At 36.2% G+C, this 27,896-nt stretch overlaps 1 protein-coding gene across 1 annotated transcript in view; it reads left to right on the forward strand.

Annotated features, from left to right (window-relative positions):
- Window positions 1-27,896, forward strand: part of MYO16 (myosin XVI) — a 654,868-nt gene that overhangs the window by 461,769 nt on the left and 165,203 nt on the right. Inside the window, exons 25-28 of the mRNA XM_090257968.1 lie at window positions 5,486-5,561; window positions 11,517-11,692; window positions 14,008-14,088; window positions 14,326-14,531. Coding sequence (XP_090114094.1) covers window positions 5,486-5,561; window positions 11,517-11,692; window positions 14,008-14,088; window positions 14,326-14,531 — 539 coding nt within the window. The remainder of the gene's footprint in view (window positions 1-5,485; window positions 5,562-11,516; window positions 11,693-14,007; window positions 14,089-14,325; window positions 14,532-27,896) is intronic.

The raw sequence follows: 27,896 nt of genomic DNA on the forward strand, positions 1-27,896 counted from the left end.
CTCAGTCTTTCTAGAATGAATAGTTCTTATCACTTTGTCTGTCTTCATATATTATTCTCTTTGCCTTTTTTTATACCTATAAGAGCTTTGTTATCTTTCTTTATGGGTTTTGAACAATAATAAACATAGCATCTATCTCTGTCCTTTTGTGAACTGCAGAGCAGGCAGAAGCACGTGAGCTGTCAACACCAAGGCAGGACTACACAAAAGAAGAAATTGGGAATGGTGGAGGTTGGTCAGGAACTAGCCTGAAAAAGAAACTATGCCAAATTCTCAATAAGAAAATGTTTACGGAGACTAGGTTATACAGGAAAATTTGAGGAGACAAAAAAGGGACAGTGAGGTAACCCAGAAATGTGTCCCCAGTGGAATCATCCACATTTTTTGAGGCTGGAGAGAGGAAGAGAAGAGACTACTGCCAGTCTGGGAGCTAAAGACGGCTGGTGGAAGCTAGAACCAACCATGGTAGCCAGGCCTGCCCTAGAGAAACTGGGCCATGAAGAGTGGGCTGTAGGATAAGAGTAGAGCCAGCATTTGTTGGGGAGGAAGGGAATTACTAAGGTTTTTACCCTACTCCTGCCTTTCAGACTTCTGCCAGGGCCCCAGTGGCAGCTCTAGCTGGAAGGTGAGGTTAGAGACCACAGAGCAGACCAAGACAGGGATTTATTGGAGAGCAAATGGTGTATGTGAAAGGGAAAGGCGTTGCCAAGCGCAATGTGTGATTGAGTCCAATTATTTTTAAAGTGCATACTTAGACAAAAATAGGTTAGATATGTAGGTAGGTAGGGAGCAGGAAAAAAGGGTGGGGAGAGGGAGAGAAAGAGGAAAAGAAAAAAGAAGCTATCTTTGAGAACAGGAATTAGAGGTAAATTTTATTTTATTATTTTTAGTATTGTCCAAGTTTTATAATTTCACATGCATTGTATTTTATGGATTTTTTAAAGATCAGTGTTAGCTATTTTCCTTGATTTTTTTCAAATATAGTGTTTTATCCCTGATTCAATGGAGAGTATATTTATTAACTTTTGCTATTAACCACATCAAAGGCAATTTGAAAATCTACATAGAAGGTATCCACTTATTCCCCTTTACTATGTAAATATATAGCCTGTTTTAATCACCTAAAAATAGTTTCTTTTATTGATGGGCTATGCTAATAAAATCATTAGCCCCCATCCAGTGTTAAATTGAACAAACAGGAAACTGAAGTGCAGAGAAGCTGACTACCCATACTTACGGAGTTAATTTTTACAGCCCATTTCCCATAAGTCCTTTTTTTTTTTTTTTTTTTTAGGTTGATAGGCGGAAACTAGAATACAAACCCCTCTTCATAACCCTTGGTCCATTGTCCCTTCTTCTTTAGTACACTCTTATTCATGTTATTTTCCTCAAACTTCCAGCACCGTATATGACTTCTGCAGGGTACCACAATAACATGGTTGTTAAAAATACTGGCTTCTATTGCTGAGGTCTTAGATAAAAGTTATTTAAAAATTATTTCTCTATAGCTTTTTACAAAATGCTAACTATCCTAAGGAAAAAATGTTTAGCCTGACTATAATTATACTGTAGTCACATTTTAAACTTATCAGCCATTGAAAAATATGCTAATATCCACTCTAATAATAGCCTCACATCTCAAATGCCCCAAAACATTTATCCTCTGCAAACCCTGTCCTTGGCCTACCTTATCTTCTGCCAGCACAGGAAGACAGAGTTCACGGAGCATCATGAATCACTAGTACCTGGAGCCCTGGTTCTCAAATTTGAATGTGCACCAGAATCAACTGGGAAACAAGTTAAAAATGCAAGTTCCTTGGCTTCAGTCTTGTAAATAATGATTATAGAGGTCTGAGTGAGATTTAAAGTATGTGCATGTTTATTAAGTACCAGAGAATGTCTTCCTATCAGTAATCTATGAAGTACATTTTCAGAAACACTAAAGATATTATTCGTCACAGAGTAGGTGCTCAGTTTAGCACATATTCCAAAATCTCTCGTTGCCCTCCTGGCGTGTGGCAGGCAGGCATGGGGACTGAGGCTGAGACTGCAGACATAAGGAACACACTAAGCGCCAGCTCTGGCACACCACAGCATCTTCTCTATCAAGGTCGAACAAGCCACCTGTTCTTGCAACTTGTAGAATTAAAATCAACGATGGTGGCTAGAGCTGTTGCCGTGGAGCTCTCTCACCTTAGGATTTCAGTTTCCTTGGTGATTAACTAAGCATGAGCCTGACAGCCTTCACAGAGAAAGAAAATGCATGCAGTTTGGCATATCATAACTTTTCTTTGTGTACCCAGGAAGAAAGGTATTTTGCCGGATTTTAATTCACAGACACGACGATGGTTTTATAGTCCCTCTTTCATGTATGGCTAACATAATTTATCTTTTAATTATATTTATTGCAATATCTGAATGTTATGTAAAGTACTTCCAAAAAAGCAGCATACTGCCAGGTTCCCTAGTTTATATTGCACTCCTCATTTGGCATCCACACTGAAGCATTTAGATGAGTATTGCTCACTGCTGAAACATAAGCAAATGCTAAATTTTCTTTTGAGTCATTTTATTGAACAGAATATTTCCAAATATATTCAAATCTTTGAATACATGACAATTTCCTTAAAGACTTGTATTAGGCTGCATGCATATAAATTTCTCTACTACATGCATGAGGAATGCTGTCACTTGTAGTATGAATCTTATCTTCCAATTCTTAAGACAAAAAAAAAAAAAAGAAAAATATCAAGACAGAGGGGGAAAGGAAAGAATTTAACCTGGTCTCTATCTTTTGCAACTTTCATGTTTTTCTTTTTTCATCCCTCAAATAACAAAACAGCAAGAAATGAGCAGAGCAGTTGTGCTGAATGACCAAAAAATGTCTCTGCTGAAAACCTGCTTCTTGCTGGTCCAGCAACCCCTGTTATGTCCCTTACACCCCAGAAGCACAGCTGAGAGGACAGACTTTTATCTATTCTCATGACATCACAGACTCATCAAGATATAGGGGATTTTTAGGATACATTGAGCTCCTCCTTGGTGGTATCTCTTTCATAGAAATTTCTCTGTCCATTCAGCTAGGCTTTGAGGTTCACATCCCTTTGAATTACCCAGGAAAACTGGTGGCCTTGTCCCACTCTTTTGCAGCGTCCATGGTTTCTTTTCTATATAGTTATCTCCTCTTCTGCCTCCTAGAAACCACTGGTCTCAGTGAGATCCAGATGCTGAGATGGATGAATGTGATGTGCTTAGTCTTTCAGGGAGACTTGCTTTATTGGAAAAAAAAAATTGTTCATAAAGTAATGAATGAATTTTGACTGATAAAATTACAGGTACAGGATGAGAGTCACCTTTTTGGATAAGCAGCACATTCAGCAGCCTCAAAATAGATGACATAGATGAATCCTTCTCAAGTCCACAATGGGAAACACCTGAAAATATGCCATATATCAAAGAATTTTATTAGGTGAAGTGGATATCTTTTCTAGATAGAGAGGATTTATCATAAGTTTGACATGAGCAATCATTGAGTTAGATTTTTGGTTTTCTATTTCCAGAGCTGAACACACCATTGTCACTGCCCTCAAGGTATAGTCAAAATTTGCCGCAGGAGTTAGGAATGGCCATCACAAAGCAGGGCCAGAACAGAAGCAAAGACAATCAAGGAATGTTATTTAGAGAAAATCAATCAGGTAGTCCAATTGCCTGTGTGTATTTGCATCTGTGTGAGCATATTTAATTCAAAATCATAAAGATTCCCATGAAAATAATAGGCCAGAATAAAGCAATATAGCAGAGATCACTTCACTACAGGATCAGCATTAGGACATTAAATGGCTTTCCCAAGTCCACATAGGTTCAAAGTGGCTTAAAGGAATGTTTTCTGGCTTCTCTTTCATGGTTTCACCAGGCACTACTGTTCTAATGTAGGAAGGCATAGAGAAGCTAAATCTCTAGATTAAGGTTTCTCAACCCCAACACTATGAATGTTTAGGGCAGATAATTCTTCATTGTGGAGCTGTGTAGTGTACTGTAGGATGTAGAATGCAATAGCATTTTTATCCACCCACCACCTCAACTGTGACAACCGAAATGTCTTCAGTCACTGACAAGTGTCCCCTGGAGTCACCATCACCCCTAATTGAGAGCCACTGCTCTAGGTTATATAAAAATCACTCATATTCAACAATGTATGATATATAACATAATATGTGGTTCACATTTTTAATATTGATAAGCCATGTTCGGGCCAAGAGCAAACTGGATAATTTGATAATGATTTAAAAGTATCTGAAAGTTGTTTAGCTTTTTGGCTTTGCCTCAGCTCAACCAGCCTTGTGATCCAAATTCATATTGGAAGAATCTGAGGAACTTCAGGACATCTTGGTAATTTCCCTGCCACTTACGCTCTTGTGACAACAAAGAATAAAATATCAGTAAGGCTTTTTTATAAGGGTGGCATGGTCAGGCACTAGAATTTGAAAACCATTTAGGAAGCAAGGCTCATTAGGGGTTATTTGGATTTTTTCTGTGTTCCTCTTTTTAGACACATAGCCTCTTTCTCATGGATTGTTTTTCTGTTTAGTCCCCTATTGCTGCCAATGAGACAGTCCTCTTGGGGCTATCTAGTTAAAATTCCAAAAGTACGATTATTGCCTTTATTGATCTCACCATCAGTACACCTTCATGGGGCCATTTATTGGGCAGCTGCATCCCATAGTTCAGTCCTGACCCACTCGGGGCACATGACAGCCCATGACACCTGAACATACTGCCATACCTCAACATGTTTTTGCAAGAAGCAGAAGCAGCTATTGAAACAGATAAGCCTCATGGCTGATCTGACTTCTTGAGACCGCGTTGGAGTTCACACTTAGTTGAGGTTGGGAGAGGCAATAAAACCACGTCTCTCTCCAAAGACCAAATCTCCCAGGCCAGCCTGGAACACCAATAAAAGCAGACAATAAAGTCATTTAAGTATATTCATAAGTAAACTGTCCTTAAATAATCCAGAATTTATTGTTTCACGTTTTCTTCATTTTGAAGATTTCAGATTAATGGTTTAAATGATCTAAAAGGACCCTTTTAATAAAGATACTGTTGAATTTATTAAACTGAAATCACATTTCCTTTTCAAAGTGTCACAGAATCTTTCTACTTGGTTTAGTGAGCTTTCTACATAAGTTAGAGTCCTTAAGAATAAAGGGGACTGCATGGATGTGAGTCACCACCATTTTCTCTTAAAAACACAGTCAGAGGAGGGCTTTACAAATTAGAAGAGGAGAGATATCCCTGGTTTAATGTGCAGAATATCAGCACATGGGTGAGCACTTTGAACCTGCATGTAACATGAACTCTAAGACCTGAAATTACTTCTTTTATGAATAATTTAAAACTTCCCCTGCATCAAGTTATTCTTTAAAAGAAATTATTTTCATGGTCATGTTTCAGCATTAGTAATTATGCTTTTATTTTATCATAGGTAAAGTATGAAATTGTTGGAGCAATTGAAAAAAATAAAGACTCCCTTTCACAGAATCTTCTATTTGTGATGAAAAGTAAGTTTTCCCCTCCTATGGTTAAAATACCACACATTTCTCATTTCATGAACATTGTCCTATAAAATATGCCACCTGCTAAAGGATAATTGAAATTCTTTAACACTCTAATGCCCAGAATAATAAAGAGTGAATCTTTTCACACTATACATTGGTTACAATTTAATTTGGAGTCTAGTAGAAACCATAATTTAACTAAGCTTTTAGCAGATAGAAATTTAAAGCACTTTTAACACTCTAGTGTTTTGAATATAAAAAAGCTCTTCTGTGAAGACTAAAGAAGATGAATATGGCTTCCAAAGTTATTTATGCCACAGAGGGGTGAATTATGTTACTTAAGATGACTCTGGAACACACCTAAGGGGTAGTGTATTCTTATGTATTTCACATAAAGAACTAATGCTCACAGAGTGCAATAGAATGAGCATACACATTTATATATACACATATACAATCATGTATGTATATAGCAATATAAATTTATAGGTTTCATCTACTTTATGAACCTTGGTATCTATAATTCTGTACAAAACATAATACTATATACTGCATTTATATATAGTATAATTCTATATATTTCAATATGTCTCCTCTAGTAATTATTTTCTTAATAGCAATTCTGCATTTATTCACATTTTCCTAATAACCTACTCAATTAATTAAAACATATATTCTTTTGTATGCTTTAAGTTGTTCTGAATGAGGTAGCCATTTGTCTTTCCTGGGGAAAGAAGCCTATGATAGTCTTTCATGAAACATGTAGAAGCCTTTGAGCTGGAAATAAGACATTTATATCACTTCTGATTTGAGGAACATATTTACCTTAAAACAAACACCACAGTTGCAATACATTGTTATTGTTTGTTTATTTTTATTAAATTTATTAGCGTGACATTAGTTAAAATTATATAGGTTTCATGGGTACAGTTTTATAATACATTATCTGTATCTTGTATTGTGTGTTCATCATCTCAAGTGCAATTTTTTTTTCATGGGGAATTACTCTGCTTGCTTCTTGGAACTTAGGGTTTCTGTGAGTTTTCTTAAAGGCTGAGACTAATGATAAAAATGTGGACTTGGAATAATATTGCAGAGAAGAAAAAAATTTAATAATTTATCTTATTGATTATCATTGGAAATGTCTTCTAGTTTTCAATTATTTGAACTTTTATGTATAACATACTTTTATTTAACCCACACATTTTATAAAGAGCTAATGTTTTCCAGTTAGTGCAATAACTTTATTTTTGTGTTTTAAGGCATGCAAATATATATTTAGAATGAGAATATGATATTGAAACTCTCCTTATTTTAATAGAGTCTCTATATTTTAAACTCACTCTTTGTGGAAACTTGCTAACAAGTTCCAAGAGAAAAACTAGTGCATCTTGTTTTATTCTAAACACTTTAGGCTGTAGGCACATTGAGGCAAAGGACAGAATTTACAATGTGTCCTAATATGTTTATGCAGGAGATCACAAACAGAGAATAAATACTTCAGGCTTTGCATGCCATCCGGTCTCTCTTGCAACTACTAAACTTTGCTGTTATAAGTATAAAGCAGTCCTAGACAATACAAATGAACATGGCTGTGTTCCAATAAAACTTTATTGACCAAGACAGGAAGTGGGTCAGATTTTGTTCATGAGTCATAGTTGCACACCCATTCTATCATTTAAAAAAAAAGATGCATGTTTGTTATAGTATTTTATAAATCTGGAATGTTTTGATGCTGTAAATTTTTATTAAAAAGTGTAATTTATCAATAATAATTTCTATTTCCAGGTACCTTGATAAGTACTTTGCATACAATGTCTAATTCTCCTCACATCATCAAAAAACTCCCAGCTAATGAAGGTTATAGGGTCTGTTGTAGTATCCATTCAAATATAATTGTGTTTATGAGGTGCCTAACCACATGCAAGCAGGTAGCTTGGAGATACAGCTCTTGCAGACATGCATCAAGTCCTCTCATCTGTGCCTGAGGTTAGAAATAAAGTCTACTTTATTCAGTAAGAGGCAGAACGAGTTAAGTCCAGTTTATTAAGTCTGCTTATAAGGATAGGAAAATTTGAGATTTACTGTCCATAATGTTGTTAATTATGGAGTCTTTTGTCTCTGAGAATCTCTGCATACCTCCTCATAATCCATGGACACCAAATTTAGCTTATTCCATTTTACTTATAAAAAGGCACCTGATTCCATGTTTATAGACCCCAGAGAGTGATTCTTCCCATTTCAATATGTACTATATAGTGTGACATGAAGAAAATGGTCCACAGTAAGTGATCCCATGTGATAGGAAAGGCTAAAACTCTTCACCAGGGCTTTTCTTACAGGTTCTGAGAAGCAAAATTATGGCAGGGTTTCTTCTTTTATGTCTCAAGGCATGTGCTCTCACCTCCCATGTGGTCAGTTTGTTGTGGGGTCCCACTGCATGATGGCATCTTCCTGTATCAATAGGACAACACTAGTGTACTATATCTTCATGCAGCCTGACCATAAGATTCAGAGGAGGACAGAAACTGGTTAGTTACAGGTTTTCGTCCGTATTAATGTCTAGTGTTTATAAATTATTAAAGTCTTTTTCCCCAATTTAGGTAGGAATAGCATATTGCACTTTTTCTCTGTGATTCCATACATACATAGACTTGCTATATATATCATTTTATTTTTTAAATGGACCATGGTACTATATATTTATTATTTAACTTGATTTTGAAATACTTTTAAACTTAAAGAAAGTTACAAAATTAGTACAAACAACTCCTATATGTCCTTATCTCAGATTCATTTTCATTTTCTTTCTTTTACTCTGTTTTTCTCTTCCTACCATTCTTCTTTGCTTCTTTTCCCCTCCCTCCCTCTCCTCTTCTCCTCCCTTTCCCATTCCTTCCTTCCTTCCTTCCTTCTTTCCTTCCTTTCTTCCTTCCTTTCTTCCCTGTGTGTGTATACATACATATATTTTTGAACAATTTGAAAATAAGTCACATGCATCTTTATGCCTAAACACTTTGCTATACATATTAAGACCAAGAACATTATCTTATATAACATCAGTAAATTATCAGAATATGTAACATTGATACAGTAATAATATTGTCTAATTAGGAGTCCCTATAAAACTTTAGCAGTTAACCTCAGTCATTTTTTAGGTGGTATCATTCAGGTTTTTTAATCAAAATCACTGTTTTTTCTTTGATAAGTAATTTGTAAGGAAGTACTTCAAGACAATGTAAATATTTTCATCCTCATCAAATTTTCACCCATTAATTTTGCATTAAATGAATGATTCTTACATAAATTAATGATTTCCTTATAGTTGCAAAATTATAATTTTCTAACCCTAGTTTTCTATCAACACTGAATTCTTCTATAATAACTCCCCTAATTGACTAATTAATTATCAGAATGGACTCATAAGTTTTTGTTTTCTTATCAGTATCTTTAAAAATTTTATTGACGTAATATTGGTTGATAACATATAGCTTTCAGGTGTACAATGTTATAGTTTGGTATTTGTATACTCTATTGTGTGCCTACCATCAAAAGCCTGGTTTCTTCTTGACCCCCTTATTTTACACAATGAATCATAATGCATTACTATCATTATTTTGATGCTGAAGTTACCCATGAGGTTGCCAGTAAGAACCACTTCAAGCTAGCTCTTATGTCCTTTTGACAGGTCTTCATAATCTTTTTTAGCACTTCCTTGCATTTTGCCCTTCCAAGCTGTTCTGGGATTATCTCCCTCGCCTCAGATCAGAATCAGCCATGTGTCCAAGAAAACTTGATTTATTTTGGAGCAGACTAGTATTATTAAACACAAAGGTCTGGGGGTTTGGTGAGCTCATTTCTACTGCAGTGTCATGGCTTTTTGCCTCTTTCTGAACTACAAAATTGAAGGTATAAATATAGAACATATATAGATATAGAAAATATACACATATGTAGTTATGTATTAAAAGTCAGGAATTTATGCTGTTACCTCTAATTTCAATCCCACACTGCAGGGCTCCTCTTTGCCTTCTAGCATTACAAATTGTGTCTTCCTTCTTTGACAGTTCTCCCTAGTTTCTTATTTGTTTATTCATATGGTGATGTTGCATTGGGTATATTGCTAATAAATATGTTAGCTTGGACAAGCGAAATAATCTGGGCATAGAAAAGGTAAAGTGCTTTGCCATTAAACATTGCTAACTGTCTCATGGACTGAGCATGATTCTAAGTGATTTATTCACATTATTCCACATTTTAATCTTGTAGTAATCTTCAAAATAGGTATAGTCATGGTCATTTTAAAGAAAAGGGGACTAAAGCTTAAAAGCCTGTCTACATATCGTCGGCAGCCGTCCGTCTCAAGAGACGATGGTGTAGCTTCTTAAGAGTCTATCTGCACCGCCGAGAATGGCTGTGCAGTCCGACTCGGGAGTGACACGGTATCTGTCTCCTCCCGTGTTAAATCGACATCTTGCGATGACGCTGGAGTGTCCTCTCCAGTGAAGCTGAAGCTACAGAGCCTGGGCAGGGTGATATGGAGGGTCTGCTGTTGCCCATGCAGCAGACCCCCCCTCTCTTCGCAGCTGAAGGGTCCAAGGGAAAGACGGAGTCAATACAGCTTGGCTTCAGGTGCGCCGCAGGAGTTGCCGGTGTTGACTACAACGTCAAACCACCTTAGGGACTCCGGCTCCGGATTTTCTGTCGGGGTTTACTCCCTTAGCCTTTCCCCTGAAGAGGCATGCCGCAAGGCAGCGGAGGTTTTTTGGAGTCAGAGTTTTCCTTCTCTGATGTGCCCTGACTGGAAGATCGAACCAGCGGCACTTAGCTCGCAGGCCGACGCTCAATCCACTGAGCCAAACCAGCCAGGGGCTGTCTACATATAGATATAGGTAATACAAGAAAAATTATTTCTAGATCCTTAAACACCATATGCGGTTTTTACTATGCTATTTAAATACATAACCAAAAATTTATTCATCATTGTTCCAGTTTTTTTCCTGAGGTTTCAAGAAAGAAATATGGGCCCAGAATTATTAGACTATATATAACACAACATCTAATATATATCAACTTGCTCTTTACCTTTGAAGCTTACCAGGATTAGAAAAAGAGGCACTTCTTTTTACCTTACAACTGATAGAACCAAATGAGACAGGGTCTCTCACAGGTATTTTTTAATTTTATTTTTCAATTACAGTTTACATTCGATATTATTTTGTATTATTTTCAGGTGTACAACATAGTGGTTAGATAGTCATATACTTTACAAAGTAACTCCCCAATATTTCCAACACCTACCAGGCACCATACATACTTATTACAATTTTATTGACTATATTCCCTATTTATATGTGAATCAAAAGAATAAAATAAATGAACAAACAAAAGTGAAACAGACTCACAGATACAGAGAACAGGGTGATGGTTGCCAGAGAGGAGAGGGTTTGAGGGACTGGTGAAAAAGGTGAGGCGGTTAAGAAGTACAAATTTGTTGTTACAAAATAGTCTCATAGGTATTTACAGAGCCAGTTTAGATCCTTGGGAAACATGTTCCTGAGTAGTTAATTTTCCTGGAATGGGTAGTTGCTGACGGAATCTATGTATTTATTACTTGGTCAGGTGCACTGAAGCCCCTTAGGAGTAATCAGGTAAGATTCTGCTCAGATAGCTAGAGGAACAGTAAGTGACGATTAGAAAGTGAAGGGTCAAGTGCTCAGGTGGAGGGCTGGGAAAAATGGGGTCAGGACTCCTGGCCAAGGGTAAGGATGGTCAAAAGTCATCAAATGGTATAATGAATAGTGGGGAGAATAACATGGATGCAAAGGGAACAATAAACTCTTCAATTACGTCTTCCACTCTGAATGTTTTAGAGGTTGAAGGACTTGGATGAGGAGTAAATTTAATGTAAATAACAATTTTAATGCCACTTACAATATTCATTTATTTATTTTCTAGCTAGTGAAAATGTCGTGATCAATCATTTGTTCCAGTTGAAACTGTCACAAACAGGATCCCTTCTATCTTCCTATCCTTCTTTTAAATTCAGAGGACACAAATCTGCCCTGCTTAGTAAGAAAATGACAGCTTCTTCAATTATCGGAGAAACCAGGAATTATCTAGAACTTAGTAAGGTAGGAATTTTTGTGATTCTTGTTTGGTTGTTTGTAAGTTTGCTTAGAACATTTGCTTCTTTTTTAAAAAAGCACAATTATGAATACTAATGGAAAGAAATTGATATTTTAATTTTAAATATTTAAAGGGAAATATGCTTACCTGAGGTAAAACCATCAGATAGAGGGAATAGTATAGGAAAATACTTTACACTAAAAATTCAATAGCAAATACAGTATTAGTAATTGTGTTGGCTGTCTATGCAACACCCTGTTTGTTTCATCTCTATGACTGTCTTTGTGATGAACAGTAAGTAACTTAAAAGATAGTAGTAGACTCAGAGGGAATTAACTTATCTACCTTATTCTGTTGACATTAATTACTTCAGAGGTTTTAGGTCTCTAAACAATAAATTGTAGCTTCTTACACACATATTTTTCAGGTGATAGAATGTTTACTGCATATTTTATAGATGTTTAACTTATTTTTTATTATACTCTTTTAAAATGTATATTTGTCGTACACAGGTGAGGTTGCACTTACAACCTAATGGTTGTAACTATTTATGAAATAGTACTAAAAATGCAATGAAAGGTTTTTTCAAACTGAAATGTAAGTTTACAATTTGTTGTAGCCCAGTTTGTTTTCCTTGCCTCTACCAAAACCATAGAAGATGAGAAATATGATTGGGAAGGTGTCCAGGATAATCATTTTTAGATACTCAGTCATAGCTTGCCGGAATGCATTTTAACTTACCAATTAAAATGAAAGGATAATTAAAATCAGCTCTATTTTAGAAGAGTTGTAGAAATGTGTATAACATATTAGAAATAAGTATGTCTGTGTTTAGTTTGTAGGCCCTTTATTTAGGAATCCTTTGATATAGCTGTTGTAGCACCATATAATCATAGGACTTCTAGCTCACTAAATACAAGATGATATCTTTTACATAAAAAAGACAAAGGATTATCCTTTTAAAGAAAGATCTTTATTCCATATTTTCACTGAAACTTCTGGCCCTTCCTTTTTCAATCATCCTGAAAATCAAGAGCAAGAAATCACTACGCAACTCTAAACTGTAATTTTTAACCTTAATTATTAAACATTACCAGGCATAGATGCCATTAGTCTTTTCCTTGAAGGACTGCAGAAGAGAGTTAATTTACAGTAGTTCCTACACTGAGAAAGGGAAATTTAGTGTTCAATTTAGAGATTGAGATTTATTTATTATGATTATTCCTTAAGTGTTTCATTTCTCACTTCTCTTCAAACTGTCCTAATTCCTGCATGTCCGCCCCTATGACAGGCAGGGTAGGATTCTCTCCACTCTTTAGCTGAGCATCACACTTAGCTTTGTGTTTGTAGAAAACGGTTGACCGTGAACCAGTTGCTTCATTTTACAGTCCCTTGTCAGTTATAATTAATCACTTCTGTTTGACAATTCATCTTAATGGAAGGAAAATAACTATTTCCCCAGTAGCAATAGCACCAAATTGACAAGAATGTTTTACCAGAATTTTTTCTTCTAGAAAGGTCTTTCTATTTTAAGATAAATGATTTTGGATCAATAGATATGTTGGGCTAAGTCTGTGTAATTTTTTGAAATGTAAAGGTACATTAGTGGCTAAGCTTTCTTTTAACCCCTGGTGGACTTTGTCTTTTATTTCATTTCCACTGGCTTCATTTTAATTGACTTCCTTTATCTCTATTATCATTTAATCTTTGCTACACATGATTTTTTAAAAGAGGTGTATATAATTACTTATCAAAGAAAACAGTCTATTATTATTTTCACAGCCAGGTAATTTACTAATCCCTTTTCAGTAGTTTTAAAGAAAGAAAAAAAGGAAAGGTAAGAAAAAAATGAGTAAGAAACTAATCATAGTCTATCTTAAGGGAACAAGCCAATGATTATTAAAACATCAGATCTTTGTAATATAAAGTAGAGTTTTTTTACCCTAAAGTCAGCTACACTTTATGGTAAGTGTAGACAGTTGGTAATACAACCAGTAAAAATACCGGGGTGAGTTTACTGTACCATCAAGCAAGTATGGATCTATACTTATTTTCAAAATCAAGTAGATGCAGAATGGTGACAGCCATGTACTTGAAAGGTTGGCAGTAATGGTTGTTATTTTACATGTAGTTGCCCATTTCCCCAACTTTATAGTAGCCATTGCAGAAAATCATTTGGTACTTATTTTTACAGCCTGTTTTAAATCCATATCTGCCTGTAAGAGAATTTACATGGATGAGAGGCTTAATTTTTTTCATCTAAACAGGATTTAGTAAACTAAATTTGCTCACCTTTTCTTTTTGTTTTATTTTTTCACAGTTATTAAAAAAGAAAGGAACTTCTACATTTCTTCAAAGGCTGGAACGAAGAGGTCCAGTAACCATTGCATCTCAACTCAGGGTTAGTGATATTCTCTGATTCTAAAACTTAAATTTAGATTATATTTACTGAAGAGGGTTTACATGGAATTTTCCCCATTTTTGAACACTTAAGTACCTTCTGAAAAAGTAAACACACACAGTGAGCGAATGCATAATTTTAAAAGTTATGATTGAAGATATTTTTATTTATACATTGCTTTATTTTTTAGTCAGTGTCTTCTTTGGAGAATCAATTTGGTTTTACTTCTCTCTTTAGAACTCTCTAATGGATATTATTGGAAAACTTCAGAAGTGCACTCTACACTTTATTCATTGCATCAAGCCCAATAACTCAAAGCTGCCAGATACCTTTGATAATTTTTATGTGTCTGCTCAGCTACAATACATCGGGGTCCTGGAGATGGTAAAGATCATCCGATATGGATACCCTGTTCGCCTTTCCTTCTCAGATTGTCTGTCAAGGTAAAGTTGGTTCTTGAAACATTGTGTTCACTGTTCAGTATAGCATACTGACAATATTGCAACAAGGACCTTCTGATTTTCTCTTTATTATGGCATTGTTTTTATTGTTTATTTTCTTCTATCTTGAACAAACAAAATACTCTGGGAAACAATGAAATGCACTGACAAAGCTAATGTAAAAAGTTACCAAACTTACATACATTGGAAATTATTTTCATGTTCTATTAAATTTGTGAGTTTCCTTGGATTTAAAGATTTATAAAATAATGTTTACATAATATTCATATGTTCACATAAAAGTTATTGTTTGAAGGAAGAACATATATGTGATTATTTTTATATCTTTAAACAAAGTATTTTTTAAATTAGGGATTAACAAACCATTTATGGGCAAAATTTAGACCATCACCTATTTTGTAAATGAAGTTTTATTGGAACACTGCCAGTGGTGGACAAAGTGAAAACCAGAAAGTATGAAGGGGGACCCCAAAATGGAATTTATTTATAAAACATTGTATATTTATTCTGATATGTTTAAACATCAGTCACCTCTAAAGTACTCTCCACTTGCTGCAATACACATATCAAGACATTTTTTCGACTGCTCAAAACAGTTTTTGAACTCATCGATTTTGATGCTTTTTAGTGCTTCTATTTCCCTTTGAAGACTTTTATTAAGGGAAACCACTAAAAGAAAAGTCACTAGTGTGAAATCAAGTGAATAGGGAGGATGGGGCATGGGGGTCACACTGTTTTTGGTCAAAAACTGCTGAACACTCAGTGAGGTGTGGGCAGGTGTGCTCATAAGTCATCCATTATGAAATGGGCAAATGCTTTGAAAGTGTCTTCCAAAAAAAATTCACTGAAGTTAAATGTAGTCTCCAACAACATCACCAGCTGGTACACTGTTATAGCTAGGTTCCTAGAATACTCACTTAGTGGATCAGGCCTGTACTACAAGGGGCCTGCTCTCCAGAAGATAATTTCAAGGTTTTTTTGGTCTCCTCTTATATTTGTTAATTCTATAAAAAGATTGAAATTTTAAAATAATTTTGACATAAAATAATAATATCAATATTATAAGACTAAAATCTAGCATTCATGGTTAAAACCTAAGTACAATATAGTATTTAAAAATATTTTGTCCAAACCTTTCATCTAAGAAAAGAGAATTTAAGACTTGTTGACCAGAAGTCTGAAGAAGCTGCTAAACTTCAATTAATAGGTTGAAAATATTTAGTTCAGAACAAAAGACATAATATTTATGACTAAAACTGTATGCTCATTTTTTTTTAAAAACCTAATACACCAAAGAAACTTCAACACTCAGAAATAATTTGAGGAAAAAAAAACCCCAAAATTCATTTTTTCAATTTATTTATTGTTTTTCTATTACGGTCATCTCACTTTTCCCCCCATTTCTCCTACCCCACACCCAGCTCACCCCTTCTTCCACAGTCAATTCCCACCCAGTTGTCCTTGTCCATGGGTCATTTATACTAGTTCCTTGACTAGACCCTTCCCTTACTTATCCCCCTTCTTTCCCTCTCTCACTCCCCCCTGATAACTGTTAGTCTACTTCTTGTTTACATGCTTCTGGTTCAATTTTGCTCTTTTGTTTGTGTTGTTCATTAGTTTCCTGTATTAGGTGATATCATATGGTATTTGTCTTTCATTGCCTGGCTTATTTTGCTAAACATAATTCTCTCTAGTTCCATGCATGTTGTCGCAAACGGCAGGAGTTCATTCTTTCTTTCTGCTGCATAGTATTCCATTGTGTAAATGTACCACAGCTTTTGGATCCACACATCTACAGATGGGCACATAGGCTGTTTCCAGAACTTGGCTATTGGAAATAGCGCTGCTATGAACATAGGGGTGCATAGGTTTTTTGAATAGGTGTTTCGAGATTCTTAGGGTATAATCCTAGCAATGGAATTGCTGGGTCAAAAGGCAGTTACATTTTTTCTTTCAACACTAGTCTTTCCAGAAGAAAGAAGAAGCATTTCTTCATTGTGTGTTTTTGTAAATTTTACAAAGACACAAAGTAGCAAATAAATATCGTATAAGTTTTTTTGAGCTATCCATTTTAAAAGACTGATAGAATATCTAGAAGAGAAGATAAAATTGTCCACATGTTATGATAAATTATTTGGGAAGTTAATATGTTTATACTGCAGAATATATATTTCAGATTCACAGGATATCTGTGATTTTTTAAAGTTAAAAGATGCTTACAATCAAGCTAATAGACACTTTCCCCTATTTATAGGGAAGAATTGCAGTGTATTTCCCACACATAGTAGTTTGGATTATTTGAAATCATCCCTCCCACTGTTTAAGTACAAGTAGTCTTTGGATTAATGAGTTTAAAATCTACTCCTATACAAATTCAAAATACTGGATCCCCAAATTCACCCCAGACCTTCTGAATGGTAATCAATACAGAGTGAAATCTAAGGACTCCTCTGGGCTGTATTGTGGTGAAGGGTAAGGTGATATTATCTGCTAGTAGCATATGATATCAGGCCTTGATATCAAGGTATAGACCTTGATGAATTGCAGTTTGGGCAGCAGTAGTAACTCCCTTCCCAATCATTGCTGTGAACAGCTGCTCCCAAAATTATTTTCCATTTGAATCGCTGTAAGCTTGTTAAAATAGATTCCAGGGCAACACCCCCAGAATCTCCCACTCAGTAGGGCTAGGTGAGGCCAGTGAAATTAGCATTTCTAATGGTGATGTTGACATTGTTGGTATGTGGACAACCCTTTGAGAACCAGTGGTCTAGGATACCTAGTCATTTGAGCACATGTCTTCTTTTTTCTTGTTTGTTTGTTTGTTGTCTGTTTTTCTCAGCCAAGGGTGGAAAGTGTGTGAATGCCCGGATAATTAAAGTGAACTAGTTGAGAATGCAAAATATCAATTATTTATTGAATTATTGAATTGAAATCTGGAAATTTGTTTAGATACCCAAGTGATCTGTATGCATCTGGAGTTTGAGAAACACTGTTGATGGATTTCTATATAGGATTAATCTCACTCTGTGAATAATTTTTAAAAGTATATTTAATGTATTTTTATTTATTTTGTTAGTGTCCTAGAATCATGGAATCAAAGGAGCTGTGCATCAAAGGTCTCTCAGTGTTGCTCCAGTATAATCTTAGGTAGCTCCATAAATCTCTTGGCTACTATTCCAGCAAGCAGTTATTTGAATTGTCCTATTTCTCCAGAAAAGGGTGGATGTGTGTGTGTGTGTGTTTGTGTTTGTGTTTGTGTGTGTACCATATATTGTATAATAATAATTTTAAAATTATTTTTACCTTTACTTCTCTAATTTTTTAAAATTTACTTTGATATATATACTCTACCAGGACTGATCTCTATTAAAACAGCATATGAAATCAGTATCTTTTAAAATTAGGTTTAATATTTTATATATAGGCATTTCTTGCTATATAATGACTTCTAGGCAGGGATCATCTCTTTTTCAGTCACAATTCCTGTGCTTTGTTTAATCAATGTTTTCTGAATGAACCTGATGTTTGGGAGATTAATGGTTGTTCAATTTGAAGAAGTGTTTCTGCATAACAGAGACCGTATCCATACTCTATTTGTTTAAAAGAGCAGTGGGGATGGGAAATTATACTTTTTAGTAAAAATTTGCATCTCTTTACCCAGGAAATGTGATGGCTACTTATCATCTTTATTTGCAATGGCATATCAGTAGAAATTGAATTATTGTTTTATTACAGTGGAAATTTGTCATCATTTTTCTTAAATTCCATTCTGGAATATTATCACAGAAAATGCCAATTCATAGAGAGATTATCAGTTTCTATAGAACTTGAATAAAACACAATCTACATACTGTTACACCAAGAAATAACATAATTTAATATTTATTCATAAAGCTCATCAGAACTTTGAAAAGCCCCAGGCAATCAAGCATCATTACGTGGAAAAGCCTAGTGGTGCAATTTAATAGGAATTTTTGGTTGCCAAACTATCAGACAACAGAATGTATTTTTCCCACGTAAAATATTTATTTATTTAGACATAACACTTTTTATTACTGTTAAGAGAATAAAATCTTGTCAAAATGAATGACTTTGTTTAGTACACAAAAAGAAATGTGGTTACAAAAAATTTTTTAAACTGGTCAAAAAAGGAAAAATGATGTCCAATATTGAAGCAAATGCCTACTTATTTGAACAGCATTTATTATTTATGTAACCCAACATATTAACCAATGTGGATAATGGAGATTCCAGTGAAATCTATAGATGGATGTGATTATATTACAAATTTGCTAGAGAATTGTATTAGTTGACAGGATCCTTTTTTGATTAAGTGTAGAAATATGCTTGTTTAATTTTTTTTCTAATAGAGTCAGTAGCTTCCTAGTGAGATGATAAAGATGTAAGGTCCTGTTTCTCATGACAAAAGACTTCATAAGTTTGGATAGATGAGGAAAAAGAAAGGAGCAACTGAGCTGAATTATTATTTAGAAATCACGATACATAATAAAACAACCTATTGTTATGGACTGAATTGTGCCCCCTATTCACATGTTGAAGCTCTAACCTCCAGTGTGACTACTGGGAGATGGATCCTATAAGGAGATAATTTACACTAAATTAGATCATAAAAGTGGGGCCTAAGTTCTGGGGAGTGGTGGCATATGATACTCCCTATATCCCATTTGTTAAAAGCAGTCACGTGGCCAAGGCCAACATGAGTAGGATGGAAAAGTGTCATATTCATAAGAAGTACTACAAATCACATAAAAATGAGTGAGAATGTGTACACTTCTGGCTCACTTATCTGTTGCTATGTGTCAGACCACTCCACCACTTAGTACCATACAATAGTAATTTGTTATTTCTCCCAGTTCTGTGGGTGAAATGTGCTTAGCTGGGCAATTCTTGCCTGTGATCTTTCTAACCATTGCAGCCATATAGCAGAAGAGGTGAGTGTTAACTGAAGGCTCGGCTGGGCTGGATGTACAAGATGGCTTCTTCACTCATGTGTCCAGTTCCTCAGTGTTTCTCCTCTTGGCCTCTCTCTCCAGCAGAATATCCTTGACTTCTTACCTCATGGCTCACAGTTCCAAGGGGAAATAATAGAAACTTACATTCCTCTTAAAATCTGGGTCTGGGACTAGTGCAGCATCCCCGGCCCTGTGCTCTGTATGTCAAAACAGTTGCAGACCAGCCCAGATCCTTTCAATGGGAAGAAAGTTATTGACAGTGGTCAACTTTGAGACAAGCTACCATATCCTCTTAAAAGGGAACATGCAAATAATTGGGAACAATAAAAAAGTCTTCCACAGCCATGCCTATCTATACATATGAGTTGTTATTATTTTTGTACCTCCCCAGTAAGTTATGTTTGAAGTGTTGAATAATGTAATACCATCATTTTTACCCAAATTACAGAATTGTAGGAAAGAATCATGAGTGAATGCTGAAGAAATGGTTTTGAGAAGTTCTTAAAGCTATGGTGCCATGCCTTGTACCTTGTGTGGTGCTATACCATCCTTTTCCAAACTTTCTTTAATACCCTGTATTCTTGTGACATTATACTTAACATAGCTTTCAGTGAGGATCTTTGCCATATTTCAGTCATATGTATCTCTACACTTCTCAGGGTGCTAACCCTCTAAATTTTCATCCCTTCCTGGGTGGCAAGCTTCTAGGGATCATGCCCATCATTCATCTACTGGCTTGTTTATGGATGGCAGGGGAGAGGAGGACAACAGCACTTAGAGGGAGAGATTGACCTCTTAATGAGGTGACCTTATTTGGAAAAGGCAGAAGGACTCATCCAGTAAAAGCACCACAAGGATTGCTATTATGCTTGGCATGGTGAGGGAGCATGATCTGTGTTTTGAGATTGTTACTGGATGAGATCCCTTTTAGAAATAGTGTGAATCATTTAGCTTGTTTAAATGACACAGTTGTTGCTGAAAGGTCAAGCTGTGAAAGAACACAGCCATAATTAAATTGGGTGTGGGGAAAAGGATGAAAGAAGACACACTTCAGTTATTGGATTAAACTAATAGGCAGCAGCTGCCCAATGAAGCAGAATCATCAGTTACAGATATGGGTTGGAAGCTTCTAAATGTTTTTCTTGTTACATGGAAGTGATGCCAGTTACTATCAGTACAGCTTTAACAGAAATGTAAATTAATAAGTTCAGGAGCTTCTAAATATTCTAAAGGCTTTAATTGGCAAAGGGTAAATTTTCTTCAGGATAATTTTGTCAAATCCAACTTTCTGTTCAAACTCTTCTGTAGGAATGACTGGTTGTCTAAGGTTTTAATGATGTTTGGGAGGAAAAAGGACTTACTACTTTTTAATAGAATATCAAATAGGAGGGAGAGGTATAAGGAGTAGAGTGCAGAAGTCATTTCAACTTAAACATAATGAAGTATATACCTTTATAAGGAATTTATTACACTTATCAGAAGATTATGAGTCATAAATTCCCCCAACATCTACTCTGGGGATTCAAACTTTTACCATAAATGTCCAAATAGTAATTATTCTGGGCTTGCAGTCTGTAAGATCTCAATACAACTACTCAACTCTGGAAAGCATCCACAGACAGTATCTAAATGAATGGGTGAGTCAGTGTTCCACAAACTTTATTGACACAGAAGGTGGGCAGTCTTAATCCAAGGGCAGCTAACCCTGTATCTAGTCTCTTTTGCTCCTATCCTGAGAGTCAGGAAAACAAATTCCATAGAAAAAAGGAAAAATTTTGAGTGACTTTGATGTTAGCTTTGTACTTTTACAATCAGGTTTAGATCCTTATTTCTACTCTAATGAACTATATTATCTCATAATAGCATCCATTCATTTATTCATTATTTATTAATTTGCTCTTGTTTTACATAAGAATTTTAATGAATAAAAATTTTATTTTGATTTGCAAAGTCACTGTCACCAGCAGTTGCATCTAAGCATCACCATTAAATATTATTATGTACCCACTGTGGGTCAAACTCTGAATCTGCACTTTAGACTTATTATTTTATTCCTCATAATAACCATCATAGGGAACTACTCTTATCATAAAGACATTAGTTATTATATAGTTAAGAAATGCTAGAGCTTTTATTTAAATTTGTGTTAAATAACATGTATCCATACTGACTAGGCACTAGGCCCTGCTCTGAACTCACTTAATCCTCATAACACTCCCATGAGTTGTATTATTAGTAGCTTTGCTGTGTTGTAGTTGAGAAAACTGAGGTCCTAAGGAGTTTCGTACAGGGTATAAAGTCTTACACCTCATCCCTGAAGGTGTTTATACCTCCTCACAATGCAGTATTTGTACTGATATTAGCCCCACTCCCAAATATTTGCTCTTTTTACTTTTTTCCACTGTGATGTGCTATATGTTTGTTCTTGATTATCATTAGCATCCAAAGGCAATAGGATGGGAATGCCAGAATAGTACTATGACATCAATGGGGAAAAGAAATTGCTGGAGATGTCTAAAATTCAGTGTTGGATCCTTCACTCTGGATTATCTTTGCTCTGTTTGTAAAAAAAAATAATTCATTTAAATTTGTGGAGTTTCATGGCCTACAAATTCCCCTACTCACCAGCCATCTTGCAGATTCATTGGTGACATGAAACTGGATCATGGAATGTAGATGAATCAGTAATGATATCTGAAAAATTAGCTTGAAAAAGAATAAGAAAGGTGATCCATAAAAATGGAACACTTCATGTTTTTATTTAAAATAATGTAACAAATGAAAACAAAAAGGTTTTAATAACTTTCTGACAACCTTAGAAATAACAGCCAAAACTGACCAGTCTAATGATTTTAAATGAATATATAATTTCACTTGGGTAAGCATTTAATATGAAACAGATGAAATCAGGGTGCCTATTGCTATTTCAGGAAAATAGGCAAGAAGCTGTTTTCAGTATGAATTCAGTATTATAACAGTTAATCAATTGTATTTTACTTTTAATACAATTTTGTGAGTAAATTAAAAATTCAATCCCAGAATCCTGAATATTATTTATCATTTGATATATCTAGGCTTCCCCACTTCCCACCAGTGGTGTGTCTGTGTTTTTAATTATAAGTTATGTCAGGCAAAACATAATCACACAATGACTTTGCTGTCAGGACCAAACTAGACTTAAATAATTACTTATAATTGCATATTTTATTACTTATAAACCACTTACTTATTTTCATAATACAATAATGCTATGTAATGTGACTACTAGTATGTGATAGTTTTCATTCATTATGTCTGAATGATCTTAATTTAGGAGTCTGCAAAAGACCTCAGGTTATCACTGAGATCTCTGAGAGGACATAATCAATGTTACCTATTACTTATCCAATTGTTGACCAAAATGAGAATACCAAAGAAAAATGCAAAGAAGAGATCAAAATGTCACTTTTCTTGCACATAAAGTCTGGGTTGAAGGACATTGCTTGATGTAAAAGGGAGAAGTGCCTGCTAATAGAACCCCAGAATTTGGCAGACTTACCTCATGAAGGAAGCTGTTCAGGTAAGACTTACAGCTTAGAGAACCCAAGGAAAACAGTTGCTTTGTAAGCAATTTGTTTGCAAGCAGATGAGAATGCTCTGGGTTTTACCTCACCAAAATTGCCAATGAGACTAGTCGGTTACTTCACCGTCTCTTACGAAATGTAAAGGATTAGAGTGTCCCAGAGTATAACCCTATTTCCATCTCTAAGGAAACGTCAGGAAAAAAAGGGGACGTTTCCTTAGCTAACTCTCTGTGGTGTTTTGTGTTCTGAAACCATTGGACTTGTCCAATAAGACTATATACATAACTAGGGATGTGAACATATCCCTGAGGTGTATGTATAGTCTTTCAGATCTCTCTCATCCTCATGAGCACCTACCTCACTGCTTCTCTGTGTATTCATCTTACTACTGATAAGCAATACAGATTTTGCACCCAAAGATTCTGAAGTACGCCAACAATGAATTACTTTAATTGTTCTCAAGGTCACTCTGTATTCAAGATTGTAAATGCATTCTATTTCTGTCCCAAACCCTGTCCTCACATATTGTCTAGCAGAATCTATTAGGTATTCTGCAATCAGAATAAATGAAAATACTAAAATAAAACAAAAGAGCAATTCAAATAAAATTACAGTAGCCTAGATATTCCCTAAATTTGACTATAAATCTTCTTCCATTATTAAGTTCCCAGTGAGAAATGAAAGTTCAAAGATTAATGCATATTATAAATTAAAGCCCAGAGATATTCAATTCCAAAGGAATTCAAATCCCAAATCTGATTATCTTGTCTTTCTAAGTTAAATGTACAAAATTCCATATGCATAAGTTCAATTTATTGCCCCTGAATCATTCTTTTCATTTTCTTATTTGGTTCAGTCTTAGCTAAAGAGATTCCAGACATCTTGTTTGAGCTGTGTCCTTCAGCATAACAATCTGAGCAGTCATATCTGTCTGTTTGGGCTGCAATATAACACACTGCCATAGACTTGTAGGCTTAAACAACAAGCACTTCTTTATTCACATTCTGGATACTTGAAGTCCGAGATTAAGGTGCCATCAGGGTTGATGTCTGGTGAGAGCTCTCCCCTTGAGTTGCAGATGGCAGTGCGTGCTCTCATAAACTTTTCTTGATGTATCCATGCAGAGAGAGTGAGAACAAGAATGAGAGAGACAGAGACAGAGAGAGTACTCTCTGGCGTCTCCTCTAAAAGGGCACTAGCCCTACGGAATTAGGTCCCCACCCTTATGATCTCGTTTAGCCTTAATTACCTCTTTTTAAGGGCTCTGTTTTCAAATACAGTTACATTGAGTATTAAGGCTTTATCATACAAATTTGGCGGGGCAGACACAGACATTCAGTCCTTACAGTCATCTTAATGGATATGGCTAATTCAGCCCTGACATGCTGTGTTAACTCAGTGTTAGGTGTCTCATCATCTTCACATTGAGAGTCCAATGAGTTAATAGGAGACATAAGGTTATTAAGGCATTAACTTCATACACATTAAATTTAAGAATATATTTCTATCCTCTATAACAGTATATTATGGGCAGAATTATTCTATAACAGTTTATGTTGCTAAAGACAAGAGTGACCATATAGTATATTACCAAACCAGGACATGTTTCATAGTGAAATGGGCATTATAAATAATTTTGACAGAAATACAGGTATAAATTGGGACCATTCTTCCCAACCAGGACATTGGTCACCCTAACCATCTTTAGCCTGTATGTATCCTTTGATTATGTTTTTACAGTAGTTCCAATTTTTTTCAACTTTGCTCCCCTTTTCACAGTACCCCCATTTCCTCCAGCAATACTGTCCCCCTTTGTTCATGTCCATGGGTCATGCATATAAGTTCTTTAGCTTTACCCTTCCTATATTATTCTTAACTTCCCCTGTCTATTTTGTACCAACCAATTATGCTTATTAATCCCTGCACCATTTCCCCACCTCTACCACCTCCCCCTCCCAGCTGACAACCCTTGTAATCATCCCCATACCTATGATTCTTTTCTCATTCTGGTTTGCTTAGTTGGATTTTGTTTTTATTTTTTAGATTCAGTTGTTGATAGTTGTGAGTTTCTTGTCATTTCAGTGTTCATAGTTTTGATCTTCTTTCTCTTAAGTAAGTCCCTTTGACATTTCATATAATAACAGCTTGGTGATGATGAACTCTTTTAGCTTTACCTTGTCTGGGAAGTACTTCATCTTCCCTTCCATTCCAAATGATAGCTTTGCTGGATAGAGCAATCTTGGCTGGAGGTCCTCACCTCCCACCACATTGTATACTGCTTGCCAGTACCTTCTTGCCTGCAAAGTGTCCTTTGAGAAATCAACTGATAGTCTGATAGTCTTGTAGGCAACTCTCTGCTTCTCTCTTGCTGCTTTTAGGATACTCTTATCTTTTACCTTTGGCATTTTAATCATAATGCCTCCTGGTGTGGTCCCCTCTGGATCCAGCTCACCCAGGACTCTCCGTGCTTCCTAGACTTGTATATCCATTCCCTTCACAAAATTTGGGAAGTTTTACTCCATTATTTCTTAACATAACCTCCCAATTTCTTGCTCTTCCTCTTCTTCTGGCATCCCTATGATTCGAATGTTGGAACGTTTAGAGTTGTCCCAGAGGTTCCCAAGCCTCTCCTCATTTTTTTCACTTCCTGCCTCCTCACTCTGCACTGGTTGACTGTTTTTTTCTTCCTTATGTTCCAAATCATCGATTTGAACCCCTGTTTTCTTCCCTTCACCATTGGTTTTGTGTGGATTTTTCTTCATTTCACTTAGCATAGCCTTCACTTCTTCTCTTACGTGTTTGCCATACTCAAGCATATATATCAAGCCTGTGAGCATCTTTATCACCAGTGTTTGGAATTCTGCATCTGTTAGGTTGGCTATCTCCTCCTCACTTAGTTCTCCCACTGGAACCCTCATCTGCTCCCTCCTTTGAGCCATACTTCTTTGTCTCTCCATCCTGACAGGCTCCTGTGTTTGTTTGCCTCCATGTCCCAGGCAGAGCTGTCACTCCTGTTACGTTGCAAAGGGCGGAGCCTTAGAGATTCATCAGTACAGGGAGACTTGTTTCAACACGTGTGGCACTGTATGGGGTGGGGGGTTCTGAGAGGGAACAATGATGCTTGCCCAGCACTCACCCCTTTTACAGGCACTTCTCCCACTTCTGTATCAAACTGGTGCCTCTCTGGCTGTTGCCCTGGCTGTCATTCCGAGAGTGGGTGGGTCTGCAGATGTTCTAGGACTGTGGGGGCCCTTTAAACAAGCAGACTCTGCTGAGAGACTGGCAGTTTCTTCCTCCACCCCAACCCCCACTGGTTTGCACAGTCAGAAGCAATGAGGCTGGATTTTCCCCGGTGCTGGGGCTGTGAACTTCGTATTTCGGTGAGGAGCTGGGAACGCTCCCCAGGCATCCCTTCTGACTTTTGAAAACATATAACTGTGCTTCTTGCTGGCCTGCCACTGCTGCTGCTGCTGCTGCTGCCACCACCACACCATGTCCTCTTCACCCTGGCTTTGCCCCTCCTACCTGTCTGGATTAATATTTCTTTTTTATATCTTTGTTTGTTGGACTTCCATGAAGTTTCATTTTCTGGAACTTCTGGTTGTTTCTAGTTTTGAGGTAGTTTTATTCCTTCTTAGTTGTGGAGGGAGACACAGCATGTTTGTCTACGCCTCCATCTTGGCCAGAAGTCTGCACATATATTTTTGAGAGTTTCATCACCTAAGTACCTGGATTCTTTAATCTCTGTCATTGCCAGTAGACTCTAAGTTCCGTTAAGGAAGAACTTCTGCAGGCACATAATAAATGGCCAGCAAATATTAGTTGAATGAACTCGCATAAATGACTAATATTTTAGTTTTCTGTATAACTTTATAGCTGAGCTCTAAATTTTATGTCCAAGATATAGCATTCATTGATGTCCTACATGAGATATACTAGTGGGCCAAAATTGTTGTCCTTATCTAACCAGCTTAAGATTTTTTGTTTCATTGTGCCTAATTTTTCCGTTTAAGGGTAGCCATTTAAACTTTACTTATGTTTTGTCATTTAGACTTTAAGATAATGGTCCCAGTCTTGCCTTTGCCACAGTTTAAAATATTCTCTCATTCCCCAAAAAGTACTGTGAGTCATTCTCAGAAATTTTTAGCTATGTGATAATTATACAACAGTGCATGGACTAGTACTCCTATGTTGATTTTAAAATGTCATTTTTCAATATATCTTTGTTATTTGAAATGCTTTTGACTTCTGGCCAAGATGGAGGCATAGACGGACATGCTGCGTCTCCCTCCACAAGTAAGACGAAATAGAACTACCTCAAAATTAGAAACAATGAGAGGTTCCAGAGGGTAAGGATGCATGGAAGTCCAGCAAGGAAAGATATGGAGAAGAGATACTCGTTCAGACAGGTAGGAGGGGTGGGGCCAGGATGGAGAGGACACGGTATGGTGGCGGCAGTGGCGGAGAAGTGCCTGGAAGAAGGGCGAGTGCTGGACAAGCAGCGTTGTTCCCTCTCAAACTCCTGCCCCACATACAGTGCCACAACGTAGTGAAACAGGTCGCCCTGCACTGACGAGTCCCTAAGGCTTCGCCCCTTACAACATAACAGGAGTGACAGCTCTGCCTGGGATGCAGAGGCAAACAAACACAGGAGCCTGTCAGAATGAGGAGACAGAGAAGTATGGCCCAAAAGGGGGAATGGATCAAGGTTTCAGTGGGAGAACTAAGCAACAAGGAGATAGCCAACCTCACAGATGAGGAGATAGACAGCCTAACAGATGCAGAATTCCAAACACTGGTGATAAAGATGC

Source organism: Furipterus horrens, unplaced genomic scaffold (assembly GCF_987537825.1).
Source record: "Furipterus horrens unplaced genomic scaffold, mFurHor1.1.pri manual_scaffold_12, whole genome shotgun sequence".
Lineage (NCBI taxonomy): Eukaryota > Metazoa > Chordata > Mammalia > Chiroptera > Furipteridae > Furipterus > Furipterus horrens.